The 20,821-nt window shown below is 37.1% G+C and overlaps 1 protein-coding gene across 12 annotated transcripts in view; it reads left to right on the forward strand.

Moving 5' to 3' along the window:
- Nucleotides 1–18,539, forward strand: part of RPS6KC1 (ribosomal protein S6 kinase C1) — a 93,056-nt gene extending 74,517 nt beyond the window's left edge. For 6 of the 12 annotated variants that reach the window (XM_026695765.2, XM_087933293.1, XM_087933316.1 and 3 more), the window contains 3 exons: nucleotides 6,566–6,648; nucleotides 10,263–10,358; nucleotides 16,404–18,539. In XM_026695765.2, the coding sequence (XP_026551550.2) occupies nucleotides 6,566–6,648; nucleotides 10,263–10,358; nucleotides 16,404–16,514 (290 nt within the window). In that variant the 3' untranslated portion in view covers nucleotides 16,515–18,539. Of the gene's footprint in view, nucleotides 1–6,565; nucleotides 6,649–10,262; nucleotides 10,359–11,485; nucleotides 11,645–13,036; nucleotides 13,112–16,403 lie in introns of those variants that run through there. The other 6 variants (XM_087933280.1, XM_087933290.1, XM_087933300.1 and 3 more) reach the window with 2 other exon arrangements.
- Nucleotides 18,540–20,821: the final 2,282 nt, after the last annotated feature.

The following is a 20,821-nucleotide window of genomic DNA, read 5'->3' on the forward strand; positions in this document are numbered from 1 at the left end:
AAATAATTAAAGAGATGGATGCCACTGGAGGTTGTAGACTGTAGAAAAATAACCACTACCAGAAATGAAGAATTGGAATTTTGCACATGGACATTTTAATTCCCAAGTACTTCAAGTAAGAGCTAAGAAAGATATTGCTATCTGAAAGTTAGAGTCAGTACTATAGATGGATAGATGCTCTGATTTGCTATAAGCACTTCCTAAACAGCAAATTTCTTACTAGTTCACAATATTTCATAGCCCATTAGATGTCCAAATTTCTCAATGTCTGTTCATGTCATTAAAAATATGTTTTTTGTTTTTAAATTATCAGACAAATCTTAGGGTAAAGATCAAAAATAAGGTTATCCCCAACTCATGATGCAAATGTTTCACTTCTGTTGAAACATCCTTTTGCTTCTAGTGTCCCCCGGGAATCTTATCAGATATTTGTGCTAAAAAAAACATTAACCACCTGCCTTGCGCTTTGTAATATCAGCAACCAACCTTTTTATCTTTTGGTTAATGTGCCTTGGTATTTTGAAAGGGGGAGGAGGGGGAGCAGGGAAAAATTCCAGCAACAGATTTGATTTGCAGGGACAAAAATTTTGAGCAAATGCCAAGCTAGCGGGCGGGGGGGGCATTATTCTGTCTAAAAATAAGTTTGAAAAAAGAAACATACAGACACAAACCTTTTAAATCAACATTTTTGGTCTAATTGAGGAGAAAGCAAGAAAGATTCATTTTGAAATTCAAATGATCACCTTCTGTTATGGCCCTTTTTTCCCCCTTGCCAAATTTATGATCTTAAATTTTAAAGAATAACTGCTGCTGAAATGAGGAAAACATTAAGTTATACATCGTAGTTCACAAACAATCTGAAAAGTATAAAGTAGGTATTAGAGAGAATGTGTAAAAATTAGCCATAACGTCTTTTTAAACTGCAGAAGGTAAGAATCGCATAAGGAATATATGAATTGATTCATAGAACAATTTCATTCATTGTAGAGTTTACTGTCAGTAATGTATGAATGTACAACATTCTGACCCATTTAATTCCATGTTGTCTGTTCACAGATTAGGCTACTTGGTGCTCTATAAATGTTTTAAACTATAACTTCTACCAGACTATGCTATTGATCATGGAAGCTAAATCTGGAAGATACCAGTTATGCAACTCTGGTATATTTCGGTTGGCAGAATAGTCTGGGGTTTTAAGCCTTTTGTATCTGCCAGCTAATCCTTTTAGATTAGGATCTCCAATGTAATCATTTCAGATTGCATGATACCTGAGATCTGCCTGTAAAAACAATTGCACAAATTAACTGTGAGTCTTCCAATGTCATTATCAAATATCTCCAGTTCTAGCCGATTTCCCCTTCCTCCCGCCCCTGCCATTTGATTGAAAAAAATTTGAATGTCTGCAGTTTGCTTCCACAAATGCAGAATGGTGGAATAATTTTTTTCAGATCAGGTGATTTTTCACCCTTTCTGTTTATAAACTGATCCATCTTGCCAATATCAGTCTCTGGCTTTCTGAAAGCTCCTGAAGAACGTTTTGATAAAAATATTTAGGACTTGTTGCTGTTGAGCAACAGCCTTGCCTGTCTCATTATCACACATTATTACAGCTTGCGCATTTGAATATTTCTGAGAAAAAGGCATTGTAGAAAAAACATAATCATAAGGAAACTTTCTGTGATACTTGGGAGTTCCCAAAGGTCAGTTGTGAATGCAGAGTTTTAATCTACTTTATGTTCTCAATGAATAAGCAAATGATTTTGTTTGAAAAAAATATGATCAACAGAATACCCCTAATGGTTATCTCCAAGATAACAAGAGTAAAGTTCAGCCTATACTTGTCAGTGACACCCATAATTCTCAAAGGAATCTCTTCCATTAGACCATGAGATCTAAACATCATTTTGTGTACATATTGGGTGTGTATGGGAGAAAATTAGTTCCTTGTCCATATAATTGGGAAGAAGTAAGACTAGGAGTGTTTGTTTACCATAATTTGATGGAACTAAAAAACTTGTCCACTCTTTATTAGTAGATAGCTTAGAGAAAGTTTAAACTTTGTCTTGGAGGTAGCTAACAAAAAAAAAACCCTTTCTATTTTCTTAAAGCTTATATTATTTTAAATGAAATGTGTAAATATTGCCTTGATTCTTTAAAGAAAACCCGATGTGGAGGTTGCTATCAACCCTTTAATGGCTAGAACTAGCTGTTGAATCATTATCACTATCATTTTAGCCATTGTCTATCCACTGCAGGATGAAAGCCTCTTCTGAATGTTTCCAATCAATACAGTCCTGAGCTTTCTTTTGCCAATTGGGTCTGCAATATTTGCAGATATCGTTGATCCATCTTGTTTTACGTCTCTTTCTTGCGTGCTTTTTATTAAGTCGAATCCATTCTACGACTGCCTTGGTCTACCTGCCATCAGTTCTTCTTCCTATGGGACCAGCCCTTTTCTATTTCAATTCTTTTATTCTCTGGATGATATTGTATACTTTTGGTTGTTCTCTAATCCATATGCAGGTCTTTCTATCTTGTTTTGTAATGCTGAGCATGTATCTTTCCCATGGCTTTTTTGTGCCACATATTTTGTCCAATTCAGAAAGACAAAAAAGCTTTAAGAAACATGGTTTGTTGAGACAGTTTAAACAATGTTGTGATAGCCTTATGACAATTTTAATATGATAGGACAGTAAAGTAAGCTTAAGTATTAGAATTGTAGACAGAGAGAAAGTGGAAATCTTAATAATGGGATCTGTAAAAGCTTGTGTTAATTTATCTTAATATCCAATCTGATTCTCATGAGCAAAATAAAACAAAAACATTACCCGGTGGCTTTTTTTTTAGAGCCAGAATAGTTTTCTGAGATCTCAAACTGTGACAATGATAGTTTTGTGACAATGACGATTTCACAATAGCATGAAATGAGTTGTCTCTGACATTATAACTTTGGTTTTGAAGAAAAGAGAATAAAGTTGTCAGTGCACGAATGTAGCTGTTGTTTGAATTAGGATTCTTGTGCATACACATGCTTGTCCACAAAAATATTAGAATAGAAATATTTTAATAAAGAGGTTAGATTGACAGACAGAAACCATTTTTTGTTTGCAGGGATTCTGAAGAAGAATGCCTTTCCTTAGTTTTAACATCTATTTAACATCTAACTATTTAAAAAAAAAGTTAGGGAAGATGTAAATCCTTGAACTAAATTAACAGGGAGATTGTTCTAGATGTTATGAAAGATTTGTTTGAGCTGGTACATATTTTGTATAGATTTGTGCAGCTACACATTTGCATGTAGCTCTTTCTCAATTAAACTCTCTTGTAAAGGCTGAAGTGATTACGCCGTAGATATATCATCAGAATATATGAGCTGATATATTGTATAAATAGGATTCTTTCATAAGGAGAAGATTGAGAATTAGTTAAGAAAGAATTATTGCTCAGTCGCTAAATGCATACTCTGGGAGTTGAGCTTCCGATATTTCTAGAACGGCTGGGAAAAATACCTGCTTGGAATACTTAAGATGTACTGTCAGTTAGTGGACAATATTGAGCAAGACAGTCTATTCTGACTTGATATTATTTTTATTTATTATATTTTTATCCCACCTTTATTACTTTATATATAAACTCAAGATGAAGGGCATATATAATACTCCTTCCTATTATCCTCACAAGTACAACTCTGATGTGGGTTGGACTAAAAGAAAATGACTGGCCCAAAGTCAGCGAGCAAGTTTTCATACTTAAAGTGGGACTGGAACTCTCAGTCTTTTGGGTTTTGGGCCAGCACTTTAACTACACCAGATTGACTCTGTATACATACATACATACATACATACCATACATACATATCTTCAGTTAGTGCTAGTTAGTACAAATGCAGATATCATGTAGCATGCATAAGCACACCAACGTGTCTACCGTCCCTGTCCCGTTGTTTCTTTTTTTTCTTATATGTATCCATTTCATGGATTCATAACTATGTTTATACTTATACCTGTTATCTTATAATTGCTTGACTAAATAAATAAATAAATAAATAAATAAATAAATAAATATCCTGACATTCTCTTCTGAATGATCGCTATATAGGTAAGGCAGAGAACTGTTAGAAATACAGTTCTAATAGCAAAGCAAATGGTTGCTTAGGTTTATAGGCTACCACTTTTTATTATATAAATGTCTTAGCTGATATGAGTGAAATGGCTTCATTATTGAGAACTGGCATTTGGGTAAGATTTATTGCAATATTAAAACTTTTTGATGGTTGGAACACGGAGAGCTTTTTCGCTAAGCAGAATTACATTAGCTTGCTGAGCTTTAAATGTATTTTGCAATCTATCGTTTTCTTATTTTTCTCTCTATGATGTATTACTGAGAGTAAAGGTTGCTTTAACGATGTGATATACAAAGGTTATTAGATCAATATGTTGCAGAGAAAATGCAAGAGAAGGAGAGTGCAGAGGAAAAATTTATCTGAAGCTTTTTCCAATAAGTGATGCCATGGTATTCTGAAGTGGGTATCCCTATCCCACTCACCAGCTAAAAAGGTTGTGATGGCTGTTCCCCCCCCACCCCCCCATTTTTCTTAGCCATTCACCTCAGCAGTACCAATGGACAGCAAGCTAACTTTGTGCACATTGGACTCAGATGCCTTCTTTTAGACTAGTCACAAAGGAAAAATTGTTCCTGGATGAGGGAGAGGATCAGCATCCAGACCCCAAAATCCACCAGAACATATAAACAGTAGAATTTCCACAATAATGGATGATCTGGATGTATGATCACTGCAAGTGTAGAGGTCTTCTTCATAATTATGCAGTAAAATCATAGGCATAGTTGCATAGGCCCACCTAATATTAAATGTTCATAACGAAGTATGGTGAAGAGATACAAAATCATAGCTTAAAATTGATTTGCAGATTGAGCCTTGTGGGTACTCAAAGTTATATTGCTTTGCATTTTAATTAATTATGTGGGTACAATCTAATGGCCTATCCAACTCATACAATAACTATAAGTACTTACCATGGACAGATATGCCTGTAACAGGATGTTGAACAAAAAAGTGAGCTTGGTATAAACTTCAACATTTTATAATGCTTCTTTTATTAAATTAATACATTACTTTAACAAAATAATAGAATAACAGAATTGGAAGGGACCTTGGAGGTCTTCTACTTGAACCCCCTGCTCTAGTCCAACCCCGTCTACTTTGATTATGGTCAGGCCTTGTTAATATGATCTAAATGTATAAAAAGTTCTAGTGGTACATTATTTGGTTTGAAAACTAATATCAGAGAAGAAATGTTGTATATTTCTGGTCTTGGAGTGTAGAAGTTATATCATTTTTATACACCTTTATATACCATTGTTATATACTTTGGCATGCCCATGAACTGTCAAACCCTTTAAAGCTTTGCAACTCTAAATACACTAAGAAGTTGCTTGCAAAGCTTATCCTGCTACCTTCAATCATAGGTGCATCATAGATAGAGAAACCTCGATCTCATCAAGGAAGCTCCTACAGTTCAGCCTCTGTGCTGCATCACCACCCAAAGGTTCAATGCGCAAAAGTTTTGCCCAGAAATTCCATTCCTTTCTGATTCCACTTCAGGCAAAATTTGCCAGAAATCCATTTACAATAGCCATGTTTTTTTAAAAAAATTATAATGTACCCCACCCTAAAAACAACAGCACTTAAAGATAAAAGGCTCTCATTATAGTGCTAAATCTACTGCATGCTACATTGCTGAGAGATAATTGCTTTCTCAAGGCTGCTCAGTGAATTCCATAATCCTGTCCTTTCACTAAAATAGGAGGTATGGCTGTCTTTTTTGACCTAGAGACCTCCAGATGTAAATGCCCAGAAAAACAGCTTGCATAATTCCTTGCCCTGGAGGGCACCAGGGTGAGGACAATTGCTCTAGAAGCAGATTCCTGTTTCTTACATGAAGAGGAGATGTAGCTCCTTTCAGAATGGAAATGGCAGGTCCTGACTCTGGAATTCCTTCCCTGAATACACCAAAGTGAATGAGAAATACCAACCTGTGTGGATTTGACTGAAATCACTGTGCCCGTTACGGTGTTTCTGTTGTCACCATTGTGAACTTGTTAGATGTTTTGTGATTTTGTATGTTGTTATTAGTGTGTTTTATTTTTATTTGGGATTATTAGGAATTGTTTTAATTCAGCTAATTAGATTGTTCCTCCAGCCAAGTGAGGGGGGTGATAGTGAAGCATGCATCATACTTAGCTATGGCTTGTTGTAACAACAATTTGTTGAAAAAGCCATAGTTATTACAAACCACAGTGGTTGGTTTATGCAACATGTTAAGCTCAAACTATTTATGGTTTAGCATGATGGGTGAACTCAATAGTTGTATTTTGTTTAGAGGATAAACATTTGACAATCCTGATTGCTGTGTCAAACTGGTATGCCTAGTGATGTCTAGATAATTGGGGAAAGGTGTTCTGTTATGGTCTGAGCCTTCTTGCAAATGTAAGTTTGAAAGGATATTTGATGTTTGAATTTTAACTGTGTTCACCTTTCATTCAGAAGTTGGTGTTGTTTTTGAAGAAACGGAGGCCTGTGACTGGTGGAGTTTGGGTGCCCTTCTCTTTGAGCTCCTTACTGGAACGGTAAGAAAAAAAATATGCCATGTCCTGAATCCTACAGAAAATTAGGGAATTAGTTCTAGACTGTAAATATCCAAAGGCAGCTAAGAGATACAGAAAAACTAATGTTTTGCTGCCATTTAGTGGACATCAGGATTTTTGCAGCCTACGGAGTTTAGTAATATCGTACTATAGAGCAACAAAAATATAAGATAGAAACTTTCATATTGTAAGAAAAAACTTCAGAACAATTGAAGATACTACTTTTTATTTATGCATTGCTTGCCTACCTTTATTAGTTTTACAAATAACTCAAAGTAATGAGTTATTTGTAAAACACCTTCCTCCTATTTTGCTCACAATAACAATTCTGTGAGGTGGGTTGGGCTGAGAGAGAGTGATTGGCCCAAAATTACCCAGCTAGCTTTCATGGCTAAGACAGGACTTGAATTCATGGTCTCCCATGTTCTGGTGCCTTAACTACTAGACCAAACTGGCACTCGACCGTATATATCATTTGCTGAATAACCACAGATGGCCAGGTGCTTACAACATGCTAAGCCATAAACAGTAGCCAGGGGTGGGATGCTACTGGTTCTGCCTGGTTCTATAGAGCCGGTAGCTCTGAAGAGCAGCAGACACCGAACCAGTTCTGTGCTTGCTGCTGTTTGGCCCACCCACCCGCCCTGGCTTTTACCTGTCCTTTATTTCGTGCTTTTTCAACCTCAGCTGCTTTGTGCAAGGGAAAAAGGCTTTTCAAATGCTGCGCACTTGTGTACAGCGCTTTTCAGGTGTCCTGGCAGCACAGGCTAAGGTTATTTTACATGTACGCACAGCACGCGTCAGTTGCGTGTACACAAAACACACATATGCGCGCAAAATATAGTCATCAAACCGGTAGTAACACCAGTTGAATCCCACTCCTGACAATAGCTTATACCACATTACTAGTTCACATAGTGTTTCAAACTGAAACTGAACATATGACTTAGCATGGGGATGAATCCAGACACTAAATATGTATTTTTCTTCCAAGGAAAAAAAATTAGTGCTATCAATAGGACATGCTGTTGGGATTTAAAGTACATAATGTGTTTTGGGGGACAAAACTATAGATGGAAAAGAAGTATTCCCTTTGAAATGTAACACCAAGGAACAGGAAGTAATTAACAATGAATGCAAGTTGTTGGGGTAAACTCTGGAAGTGAATTCATGAAAAAGATGTATCTTATTTAATTGTTCCTCGTTTGAATAGAACAGATTTTTAATGTTTTGAATTCGGCCCATCTTTATAGATCTTCAGGAAGATGAACCCAGATTCAAAGGGATTTTTTTAAAACAACAATTATTTGGAATAGTTGGTTGGCTCAACCTGGGACCACATTATTTTGTTCAACAAATCAATCTCTTCCTCCAATTTCATCTTCCTGCCTCCAGCCTGGTGAAAGGGTTAAATTATGTAAGAAGAAGACATGTCTTTTTGTTGGAAAGATGGGCTCATTAGCCTCTTTCCTTTTGCTTCTTCTGAAAGAAAATGATGTCCCCTAAAGCAGAGGTCCCCAAACTCTGGGACATAGCCTACTAGTGGGCCGTGAGCTATTTGCAACTTGACTGTGGAAATGGCGGGTGAGCGCATGCGCATCCCCACTTATGTGAGTGGCACTTATGTGCGTTTGCGCAAATGGAGCTTCACAACAGTGTTCGTGCATGCGTGTGCTTGCCAGCTGCTTGTGCAGAACCAACCCATCCCTCCTGCCAGTCGCAAAGCCGGAAAGCTGGGGAAACTCTGTCCTAAAGCAGGGGTGTCCAACCTTAGCAACTTTAAGACTTGCGGACTTCAACTCCCAGAATGCCCCAGTCACCCTGGCTGGGGGGATTCTGGGAGTTAAAGTCCACAAGTTTTAAAGGTGCCAAGGTTGGATATCCCTGTCCTAACATGTTTCTGAATTAATTTCCTTTTGCTAGCCTTGGTGTATGTTGAAATATAATTTCCACTATTCCTGAAGTTGATGAGAATTAGGTTAGGTTATGTCCGTGTAAAAGAACATAATTAGGCTGGGTAATCTGGCTGAGAAATGGAGCAGAGGTCTGTACCTCCTTGATCCTCGTGCCCCCATTTACATTTTCAGAACACCTTTGGGAACAATCTATCAGCTTGTTTTCCAGATTTGTTTGCAGTAGAAATGGACAGTATGTATATGCACAATGCAAAACAAGTCTACATACAATTTTGGGTGAGGAGATACCCACTGTAATTGCTTTGTGTTTTAATGAGATTTTCTGTTCCATTATTGTTAGGGATATTCACAGAGGTCATAATTACCTGTTTGAATCTGTATACCTTGGCTTGCACCTCCATTTTTTCCCATCTCACAACAGGAATGAGATTTTAGGCATGGATAATGAATATTCAAAAAGTAAAGCTCCCAAAATAATGCAAGCCTGCATTGTTCTGTTCTACTGATAATCAGTTCTATTACCCCCGATTAACTAGCTCAACTAGTTCAGTGGTCCCCAACCTTTTTTGTATCGGGGACCAGTTTCACGCAGAAACACTTTTTCAAGGACCAGCGGGGGGAAGGAGATACTTTTTCATGGGGGGAGGGGGAGGAGTCCGAGTTTGGTGGTTTGCTTGCAGACGTTTCATTACCTGACTAGATAATATCTGATGTTGTTACCTAGTCGGGTAATAAAACGTCTGCCAGCAAACCACCAAGTTCAGGGAGCGCCAATGCCTCCTCATTGCAACCCTGAGCGACAGATATTCTCTTCTATTGGGACATTTAAAACGGAGGGTTTCAGCTGCAGATTCAGGAACTGCGCCGGGCTGAGGAGCGCCTTCAAAACTGAGCGCTGGGCGGCGGCGGCCCGCGGCTGTCTCCGCGGCTCAGGACAAGTCCCTGCAGGATGGCTGAGAAGCCCCGCCTCTCACCCCTGCCTCCCTCAGCCTCATCCCTCAGGTGTCTCCCTTCCTCCCTCAGCCTTATCCCTCAGGTGTCTGCCTCGTTCCTTCGGCTGAGTAAAAGAGGCGAATAGTTATTATTCTCAGCCAAAGCTACTCCGAAACAACCAGAAACGAAGGCAGGCAGAATGGAGCACTGGATTGAACCGTGGGCGGCGGGGTGGGGGTGAACGGGCGCTTCGGAGGAGCTGCGCCGACAGGAAAAGCCACCCTGCCGGTTTCTTTGAAGCAGTTTCTTCCTGGGCTGGTGGAGGAGCGAGAGAGCGACTGAGAGAGGAACGAGGCGGGAGGAAACCGAAGCCACTGAGCCGGAGAGCAGGACAGGCTTTGGTTGCTTCCTCCCTCCCCTTCTTTCATTTGTGTCCTTGATCCCTGATCCCAGCAGCATTCACCGAAGGCGAAGAAAGCCGCCATTTTTATTTTATTTTTATTTTCTTTGCGGACCGGTACCAAATGATCCACGGACCGGTCCCGGTTGGGGACCCCTGAAGTAGTTGAATTACAACCTCCTTCATTTTCAGTCAGCAATATCAGTCACTTTCTGGTTAATAGTTATGGAAATATTAGCATAAATTGAGGAAGATTATTTTAAGTTTTTGAATATAGTAATATGCATTGCCATTCTTTACCATAACATGAACTTTAATATGACACATTTTTTGTTGGTTTGCCATAGACTCTCTTGGAGTGCCATCCAGCAGGAATAAATACTCATACCTGTTTAAACTTGCCAGATCACATTTCAGAAGAAGCCAGATCACTCCTTCAACAGGTAAATTCATGATGAATATGTATAAATGGTGTACTCCTTGCCACAGCTAAAATGTATGCCATATATTTTACTGAACATATCAAAAATGTTCAGTTTATTATATTACAAAAATGTAATAAATGGATTTTTTTTTCACTCAATGGAAATGACAGCCTCTTACCACCTTACAGCATTAATAAAATTAGCTTTGTTCTTTTCATACTTGATGGTGTAAAGGGTTTCCTATCTTTCCTATTTATCTTTAGAAGCTTTTATAAAAGATTTGGGAGTAATGTTTAAATTCAGCATCTGAAAATGTACTAATAGGATTGTGGTTTATCTTAGTGTCCCCAGTAGCTACATCTTCTTAGCAGTAAAATTCTGTTTAATATATGAACAAGTAAAGAACCTAAACTATTAATGCGTAGGGTAGAAAAGTCCTACAAAAAAGTCCTATAAAAAACATAGGAGCCAGTTTTGCCAGGTAAACATGAATGAACACTGGACTTAATTATTTAATTTTGGAAAGGAGGAAAGAAATGATAGAGAAGTACAAAAGACCTATCCACCTGTTGTCACCAAATACAGCTAGGGCACAAAATTGCTGCAGAAATCCATTGATTTATCTTTAATTATTTCTCCTGACATAGATGACTTGGGAGTAAAAGTATATTTTTAATATTAAAGTTAGCATAATCTATTAGGATTTAAAAACATGCTAAAACTTGATTATTGTAATAAACTTTGATGATGGAGCCAAACTGATTTAAATCTGTCCTGTTGTATGAATGTTATGATTCTTATGTTTTGATCAGATCTAGTTTTTAAAAATTGTGGTTATTTTTATTGTTTTAATCTACTTAAGTGGGTAGGATTATAAACCATTTATAGTCAGTATTCAGCGGGAGTAGTAGAAAAGTCTCCTAAAATAAATAAATAAGAATAAAAGTATACATGTGCTATTAAGATCAACGACTTCATCTAGCTTTTAGACTTGTAGAATAGAGGATATTTTATTCTCCATCCCAGAAGGGAGACTGAAAATGAATGGAATTTTACCACTGGTATCTTTGGGAGTTTATTAAAGCCATACATAGCAACATCTAGCACTTTATGCCAGACATTTGTTATTTTCCCTCCTCCCCCAGGTTCAAGGTTACCCATGTCCAAAAGGAAGTGTTTCATCTCTGGGCTGCATGTGGCTGACTTTACAGTTGAAGAGTCTGCTCCATTGCCTAGTAAATCAACTTTCTTTTGTGTGTCTTTCGAAGGAAACTACCATTCATTTTTGAGGAAGCTTTGTCAGGAAAAGGAAAAAGGGACTCTTGGCATAGCTAGTCATTTGTCATTATGATTTTCCTCTTCCACCCCGCTTCACAGGTTGCTTGGGTCAGCCCATCACAGAATGTCTAGGAGAGAAACACTGTGCAGATACATGCCAAATGTGTCCCATGACATGGATTTCAAAATCCGTGACCTCATTGAAAAAATAACACCCCACCCCGATCTAGCCAGCTAGTAGCTACATACTTCAGAGGCATTATTTCTTATTTTGATTACCTGAAGATACAGATGAAATTCTTAAGGCTCTCTTAATTGACATCAAATTTCTTGAAAGCTGTCCCAGTTAGCATAATAACCAGTCTTCTTTTGAACAGTGCAGCTTTAATGCAGTTTATTTTGTATTTTCTTTCTCATATTAAAAGTCCCCCCCACCCAATCTTGTAACTGGGAAAGCCTTGAGAACATAAATGTCTTTGTACTTAACTTTTCCACCTGGTATCAGCTGTTATATTTTCCAGAAGAGGATCTAGTGACTGTTTTCTGACTGCTTATCTACTAACTCATGTATATTCACAAAGAAGGCTTGTTTTGTTATCTGAGTTATTTTATTAAGTGAGGGTTAGAGCAGTTTTAAGTGGCAGAGCCAACTTAAGATGTGCAAATGAATACATTTTATGAGAAAATCTCTCTCTTTGATTATTAGATGTATGCATATGAAGGCATGCGCCCCAAATAATACCAAAGACAACTGCATTATGCTATAGTTCCCTTTAAAGGAAACTTAGAAATGAAATTATTCTTTTGAACTGCTTATTTAAAATGTGACAGACTCATAAGAAGGAAGAAATGTAAACTTCAGTTCCTTTATCCTTTGTAAATATTTTTATGCTTTGCTGGTTACTTCCTTTCAAACATTTTCCATCAGAAGTTGCACATAAGAAGAGTTCACTTCACTTTCTATGTATATATTCATCCCCCTTTTAACTTTAATGTGCATTTTTTTTTTAAAAAAAACCTACTTAGTATTATTATTAGCAATCAATCCTACCATTTCTTTACATTTCATTTGTGAGTCTTTAGCTGCCAAAGCTCCTTGGGCCTCTTTGAAGACTTTTTTAGATAAATATTTTAATTGTCTGAAAAGCATCAGTTCCTCTTTGTTTCCTCTGTCTGAACTGATCACATTGGTTTTCACTGAAACCCCGTGCTGGGGCTACCCATCAAGGAGTATTTTTATCTTTTCCCATATGATTTAAACAAATACCTTTCGCATGTAGTGCAAATAGGCATACATTCTGTGACATACCTTCATTGTGCATCTGTGTATCTTCAAGATTCCTGGCAACTGCCTGGACTTAGTCCCTCAGTTTTCTTGGCAAGATTTCAGAAGTGCTTTGCCATTGCCTCCTTCCTAGGGCTGAGAGAGAATGACTGGCCCAAGGACACCCTGATGTCTTTTTGGGTAAAACTTACAATGTCCTGGTTTCTAGCCTGATGTCTTAAATCAGGTAAAAGGAAATTTAGTTTTCATCTACACTAAGTGGAGACTGTCCATCTTTTTTCCTTGTATTTTTTGTAGGCTAATAAATATAAGAGGCAGTATAAAATATCATGCTCTAACAATGACAACAGAGTGTTTTTTAATACAACAGGTATTTGCTGATATATTCTTTTTCTTCCTCTTAATCTGCACTTACAAACCAGTAAGTGGAATGTTCAGGATTATTTCAGAAAAAACTAAGGCTTAAAGGAGCTGATATTTGATAGTTTGAAATAAAATTACTGGCAGTTAACTGCCATTAATAAGTCTCACGTATAGTGTAATAGGTTCTTGTTGCAGATAAAATTCAGATAAAAATACATATATACTCAAGCACTGGTTTTGTCTTCCTAGCCCCACCCCCCAATATTAGAAAATTATGCAAAGGTGTTCATCTATCAGTAAGATAGTCTTCTGGGAACAGAAGAGAATAGGAACAAATCTAGTGTTATGGGAGAAGCTGGCAAAAGAAGACTAAGTTTGAAATAGGCGAGATTCAGCTGAAAAGCAGTAGAGGAAGAAACTCTCAGATAGAAACTCTCAGATATATATCCATATGGAAGAGGTCATGGACAACAGCTTGAAATCCTGCTTTTCTCACTCCACCTTCCTCCTCCTTCATCACTTGATTCAGAGCAGAACCTATGCAGTTCACTCCGTGCTTCCTGGTGCACATACACAGAGATGCAACACGAAGAAGAGAATAAGTGTACACTTAAATAGATGCAACATGTTACTTATAAAATTAAATACAGATGCCTCCTATGTCTATTTTTGGTCAAGAAAAGAATTCCAGAAGCCATTCTCTACCTTCCTCCCTACATTTACATAGCAGCCAATATTTTATCTGAAATACTTTAATTCTACATGCTTTAATGAGCTATGACAAGTAAAGTTTTCATATTTCATTTTTATTACATGTTTACTCAGATAAATTTCTAGCGTTATAATTAAAAACTTGTGTATTCTCCATTAACTTAAAAACATTATACTTCAGTAGTCTAGGCCTTACAAGCAAAGGGCAAAGATCCAGTACAGCTTAAGTTTCACATGTAATCAGGTTTAGTAAAAACAAATCTAAATACAACAGGGAAGCCACAAGCATAAAGTTACTTACAGGTCTGCTTAAATATACTGTATAATAGGTGACCAGATATATGTTTAGAGATTGGGATACATTACAGATATTGTAAAATTAATGTCAAGTCACTAGATAGTCCTTGATTTACAACCATTGGTTTAATGACAAAGTTATGATGGCCTTGGGGAAAAGGACTTTTGACCTGCACCAGTTCCATAGTCATCACAATTTGGGTGCTTGGCAGTTGGCTCACATTTATGATTGGTTGCAGCATCCTGCAATCACATGATCACAATTTGCAACTTAGGCAATTGCTTAGAGAATGTGAGAAATAGCAAGGATATGGCCAATTCTTCCTTGTCAAATCATCCTGCAGATTTGTTATACTGTTTAGAGAAGTCTGTGGAATATTCTTTATTGCCAATTAAATATACATACAGCTTCTGATAACAAATTCAAGATAAGTTGCAATTGTAAATCTTTCACCAAAATAACATGAAGCATATTGTAAACTCAAAAGGTTTCTGTGTAGAAAATATTCACAAGAGCTTACAAAAGAATCCAGAGAGATAGCTCAAGTTCAGGAAGATTCAAGTATAATCTTTTTCTGGTCTAAAACGACAATCCAACAAGAACATACAATCAGAGTCACAGGTAGGAGATAGGTTTGCCTCAAATAGCCATCTCTAGAAACTATTTCTCAGTTTGACTAATAGTCAGTGTTTCTTTCTTTGAAGCAGAACACTTGACTTCCTCTGCTGTCTCTTAATTTGCAGCTTGTTGCTGGGCTTGGGACTTTGACTACATTCTTAATCAGCTGATTTAGGTGTGCTCTCATCAGCTAATTCTGGTTGCAAACTGCAAGGTCTTCAGTTTATGAATCTGAAGATTCAGACTGATCAGATTATATACTTAGGTTAGGTGATTCTTCAGAAGACATGCTTTATTAATCTAGAACTTTCTTACATCAATATGTCCATTTGACAGGTTAGGAAAGGGTTCAGTAAAGAATAAGCTTGACATATTAGAAGAACTGATAGTGTTTTGTATGAATATGATATTGATAAAAGAAAATTGGTGATTGGATGTTGATCTTTTTAAATATTTTTACAGGGTTTTTGAAAAAAAATAAAAGAAATAATAACCTGTCATAGAAGAAGAGAACAGAATTTATGTGGATTTCTTTACAGGAAAGAGCATTTACCTTCCTATAAAATGTATGCAGGCATCCCCATTACTTCCTATATATAGCGGTTATCAGGGAGGTAATTGCCTTAAACTATGTATGTTTCCTAGATGAGGGCATTTGGAGCAATACATAGGCTTTGTTAAGTTCTTTAGGAAAAGATTGCTCTGAGAGTGAAATAAATAAATCCATTTACATTTCAATATTAGAATCAGTTGCTTCAGTTTACTGTCTTGACCTCTGCCAGATGTTTCAAAGATTATTAGTCATGTTTGTTGTACAATTCTGATAATTTACCCTGTTCTATAGTGTTGGTATTGCTTACCCTCACATAAGGGAAATCAACCAGATTATCAGGCTACATTTGTTACTTATTTATAAAGGCTCTAAAAGAGAACCAGTTTTGAAGAAATAGAAGTTAACAGTACAAAATTTTATTTTATTTTTTTGTCTTTCAGTCTCAAAAAACACACAGATATTTAAGTTGATCAGTAGCATGGAAACCATTTCAATATGGTTGATCACATGCTGCTCTGTTCACTACATGTTCTCCACATAATGGCAGGTGAGGTAATTAGTTCTAAGATTAGTAATTGCAGAATTGCTGTGAAAGATGGAAGAGAAGATGTTCTAAAATATATCAAAATCATCCTCCAAAGTAATTGATATGTAAAAACAGGTTCCAACAAACAGGCTGTTATATTGCAATCAAAAATGTACTAACTATATATGTCTTAGAGAAAAGAGGATGGCCAACTATATGATAAAACTAGCACTGTAACTATGAGAGGAGACTATCCTGATCCTGATTTTTTTTAATGTGCTAGTATTTTTTAATAGCCATATTGGGAAAAAATTAAATTTATTATAAATATTATTGAAATGTAGGCATTAATTCCAGAGGATGCAATCCTCTATGTCGATGAGCTATAACCAGACAAGCTTGGGTTGATTGGTGTGTTCTTTTCTTTTCAGCTTTTGCAGTTCAATTCTGTGGAACGTCTTGGTGCTGGAATTGCTGGAGTTGAAGACATCAAAGCACACCCGTTTTTTGCCACCATTGATTGGACTGAATTATCTAACTAAAAAATTGTACAAGTTGTCTATGCTTAGGCTGCAGACTTCCAACAGACAATGTTCTTGGCTTGCTGCTATTATGAAGATTTTAGATGTTTCCAGACCAGGATGAATAAATTGTAAATTGGAATCCAAACACCATCTGAAATGTTTAAACTTGATTGGACAAAAGAAAGGTGTAGTTCACACTGCTAGGGACTGACTTCAATTCTTCTTTTGTGTTGGAATCATGTGTAGCGCTAATTGCAGGGCATTACAAGCGTTTGCCATTGCATGTCACGTATATCCTTACCCCCATTTCAAATCATGGGATGGAAAAGATTTGGCACCGTTTTTGGCAGTTACCTTGTGACTGAAGTCACATCTAGCCCTGGTGTTGGTGGGGGATTATGCAAATAAGAATGGACTCCTTGTATTTGGTTTTATTTTAAATGATGATGAGTTGTGGAATTTATCTTGTACATTCCAATATCCATTAAGTATGCCAGTTGAATAGAACCCAGGGGTGGGATTCTACCAGTTCACACCTATTCGCTAGAACCAGTTGTTAACATTCTAAGCAGTTCAGAGAACTGGTTGTTAGAAGAAATTACTGGCCTAATCCTGTAAAGGAGGCAGGAAGGAAATATTCTGGTGTTGCTTACTGAAACTGCCTCTGTTAACCCTTGTGACATTCTTGGCAGGACTAGACTTCCTGTCTCTGGAACGTCTCTAGAGTTTTTTTCCCCTTCTTTGCTGGTACTTTGCTTGTGTGGAGTGACCATTCAAAGTTAGAATGGCACTGCAAAAAGTGACTTATGACAGTTTTTCACACTTACAACTGTTGCAGCATCCCCACAGTCATGAGAGGCCAGGCGAGGAGATGCATGCCTCAATGTGAGTGATATTGAGTTGGCCATGCCCAGCCAATAACATGACCACCAAGCCATGCCCACTAACTAAGCCATGCCCACAGAACTGGTTGTTAAAAAATGTGAATCCCACCCCTCATAGAATCCCCTTTTTTATCCTTCGGTAGCCTTGGCACAGTTGAATTTAAGTAGACGGAGAACAGGGGAAAAAATAACTTATCAATAACATATGCTAAATAAAATATTATGGTGCTTCTGCAAAACTTGACATTTAATATGTCTAATTTGGAGAGGGGGATGGCAGGAGAATGAAAGCTAGTATCATGCAATGTAATTCCAAAATGGTTAAGTGTCATCTCTTAAAGGATGGGAAAATGTAATCTAGCTATTGCTATTTTGTGCTTCTTGGTTGCAATGCAATGTTTGTTTTAAAGCACTAATTTTAACCTCAAGTTTTAAATCACTACAAGATCAAAAAATCTCTCATCTAGATAACTTTTAAATTATTAGTAATTTAAATGGATCAAGAAAATAGAAGGCAGAAAAAGATATGGATGTATGGAAAGCTAGCATTTATTGTATGGTAATTCATGCTTTCATATAACTCTAATATTTTTATGGTAGTTTTTTTTTCTTTTTGCTTACACGGAAAATGTTCAAGTTTGTAGAATTCCACTTACATGTACATGTGTTTTTATTTGCCTGTGTGAATTCTAAAAATGTTTTAGCTTGTAAATTTTGTTACAACTTTGTTTCTTTGTTTAGAAACATTATTTTATGTGTTTTATCAATGTGAATCCCTCCTAAGGAGGAGAGTCTTCAAACAACGGTTCTGAGAAAATTTGGAGTTTTATATTAAAGTGCTCTATCAGAAAGAATATTTGGAAACCTTTTACACGCACTGGTGTTTCACAATTGGAATTCCATTGTATGTGCCATGAATAAGCCCAACTGAAAAGGGATCGATGAGATGTCTACAAGGGATTTCTTGTGCTTTTCATGAATATTGTTTTCTTAATATATTTGCCAAAAAGCTGTTTCAGAAGACTGCTGACTTCTGATACAATTGGAGTAAATGTGATTTGGCAGTTTGTCTTTAATCTGTTGATAATTTTGTCAAATTGAGAATAAGACAACCTAAAGTTAATATTAATTTAAATAAAGGCTCGCTCTTTTAAAAGGTCATTGTGTTAGTACATGTAAAAATCTGTAATAACTACTTTAGGATGACTCATTAAGATATTAAGCTCTAAATGCATATATTAAAATACCATACAAACATGTGCCTTGTTACTTCCTTAAATTCATCCTGACACTGGCAACCCTTCCCTCTATTTGCACCTGATGCTATGCCTTTCTCAAATGTTATCTCTTATGAACAGTCTACATGGCTCTGAAATACTTCCCAGGGAGCTTAACATGGGTTATCTCCCAAGAAATTTGAGGATTGCTGTTTCAGGATTACAGGAGGAAGGAGTGAAATTTTTACTCTTCAACAGTAGAAATGAAGAGCTTTTTGTTTACAATGAAGGCAAAGTCCCCAATTAAGAAGAATTAAACCATTTTCAGGAATATTGATCAAGTTGGCAATTCCCTAATGGGACATATAGCAAAAAGAATCAAGATGATCTGAATTATAAACACCAGTATTCTTTTATCTGTGTAAATGTACACAATCTGATCAATTACATGGTGCTTATACATTATTGTATAGTACAGTCTCTTGTCTATTTGTTTCCTTTAATTTTATTTGGAGACCAAAGGGTAAATTTCTTTGGTAAAGAAATATTTAGGCTTTTTAGTAATTCCTGCTATTTATCCTAGTTCACACTGGAAGTTAAGATTTTTACAGGCCATTCCCTATGTGCATCTGACAGGCTACATCTGTTGGAAGCTAGAACTGGTGCTACTATAAAGTGGAAAAAGGAAAAGACTTCATTGATCCAAAGGAAATCTGGAAGCTCTGTTTTGTTCCTTTTGAAATTATCCTGCTCCTGATTTCCCCTACCTCCACCCCTTGTGATAAAAACACAAACCACGAGACTGTAATAACACCGTAGGCTGTAACCAGGTCACCAAAAGAATTAGTATTATGGAGGGCTATCTGATATTACATCATTCTCCAAAACTTCATTTGAACAAAACTCTTCCACTGCTACATAACAGGAACTCCCTCAGGTGAGCTGCAACAACAACTTCCTGTGCTGAGAGGTGAGGAAATTTCTGAAGCTGAGAGAAATGCAGAGCTTCCTTCCAGCAGTGGCCATGTGATGGTTTTGGAAGAGAAGAAAACTTCCAGTTGTGACCATGAACCTTTAGTCATTCTTTATTGTTGGAATTTTGAGTCTTTCTAGGATAGTCTACTCACCAGCAGGATGTTGGGAATTGCAGTCCCAAAGCAAGTAGAAGGAGTGGGCCTTTGGTTTGCTTTTGCCCGGATTTCATCTATACATTTTTAAAAATATAATATAATTAATAAAATATATTTAGTATAATATGTGTGTGTGTGTGTGTGTGTGTGTGTGTGTCTAGGTGTGTTCGGGTCTTTTCCCGTGTAAGATTAAGAGTATTTTGGCGACGTTTCGGCGAGGTCCCACTCGCCATCCTCAGGCTGGTGCTTTTGGCTTCGTGCCAGTGCAAGCAGTGTGTGATCGGAGCTGCCATCTCTATAAATACTGGGGGAGGGGCTGGTGTTCTGGGCTGGTTGGCTGCGCTGCTGCCTCTTGATTGGTTGATATCCTTCTAGCAGCAATTTTTAAGATTGCTGAATGTGTCAGTTCTGAATCAGGTAACAATTTTTCCCCCCTCCCTGTGGAAAAAGAATAAATGAATGAAAACAAATGACTAAGGCAGCAGAGGGGAAAATAGCACCATATCCAAAGATGTGCTACGTGCTGGGGAAATTGATGCGTCTTTGCTTAATCCTGAAACCTGCCCTGGAAGATGGGGTACCCATGGAACAAAGGGAGAGAAATAAGGGTGGAAAGGGATGGAACTTTCATTGCATAAACAGAGGCCCATTTCTTAGCCTCAAATATTACCCAATGTCTGTCTTCATGGTGGTCTCAGCTGGTAACTCACTAGTGGGATTTACAAGTGATCTAACTACATCGTCAAAGCTTACTGCACCGTACAAATTTCAATGATCTTTTAAAAAAATATGTATGTTTGAGTTTTGGGACTCAGTTGAGAGATGCCCCCATCCCTAACCTAAAGTTAGTTAGCTAGCTACTTAGCTAGCTCATTCATTCATTCATTCATTCATTCAATTTCTATAGCCACCCAGCTCACAGTCAATGCCTCTGGGTGGCTTATTTTCTTGCATAACTACTCAAAATATTTGGAAGAAAAACCTAGGATGCAATCAAGAAAAACCTAAGACTGAGCAGGAATCTTCCATTAGCATTTGGAAGAAGAGAATGGAAAAATGCATGGTGTGAGGAAGACAGAAGGGTTCAGTGTCTT

The sequence above is a fragment of the Pseudonaja textilis genome, chromosome 1 (genome assembly GCF_049901715.1).
Source record: "Pseudonaja textilis isolate UNSWEBS1 chromosome 1, rPseTex1.2, whole genome shotgun sequence".
Lineage (NCBI taxonomy): Eukaryota > Metazoa > Chordata > Lepidosauria > Squamata > Elapidae > Pseudonaja > Pseudonaja textilis.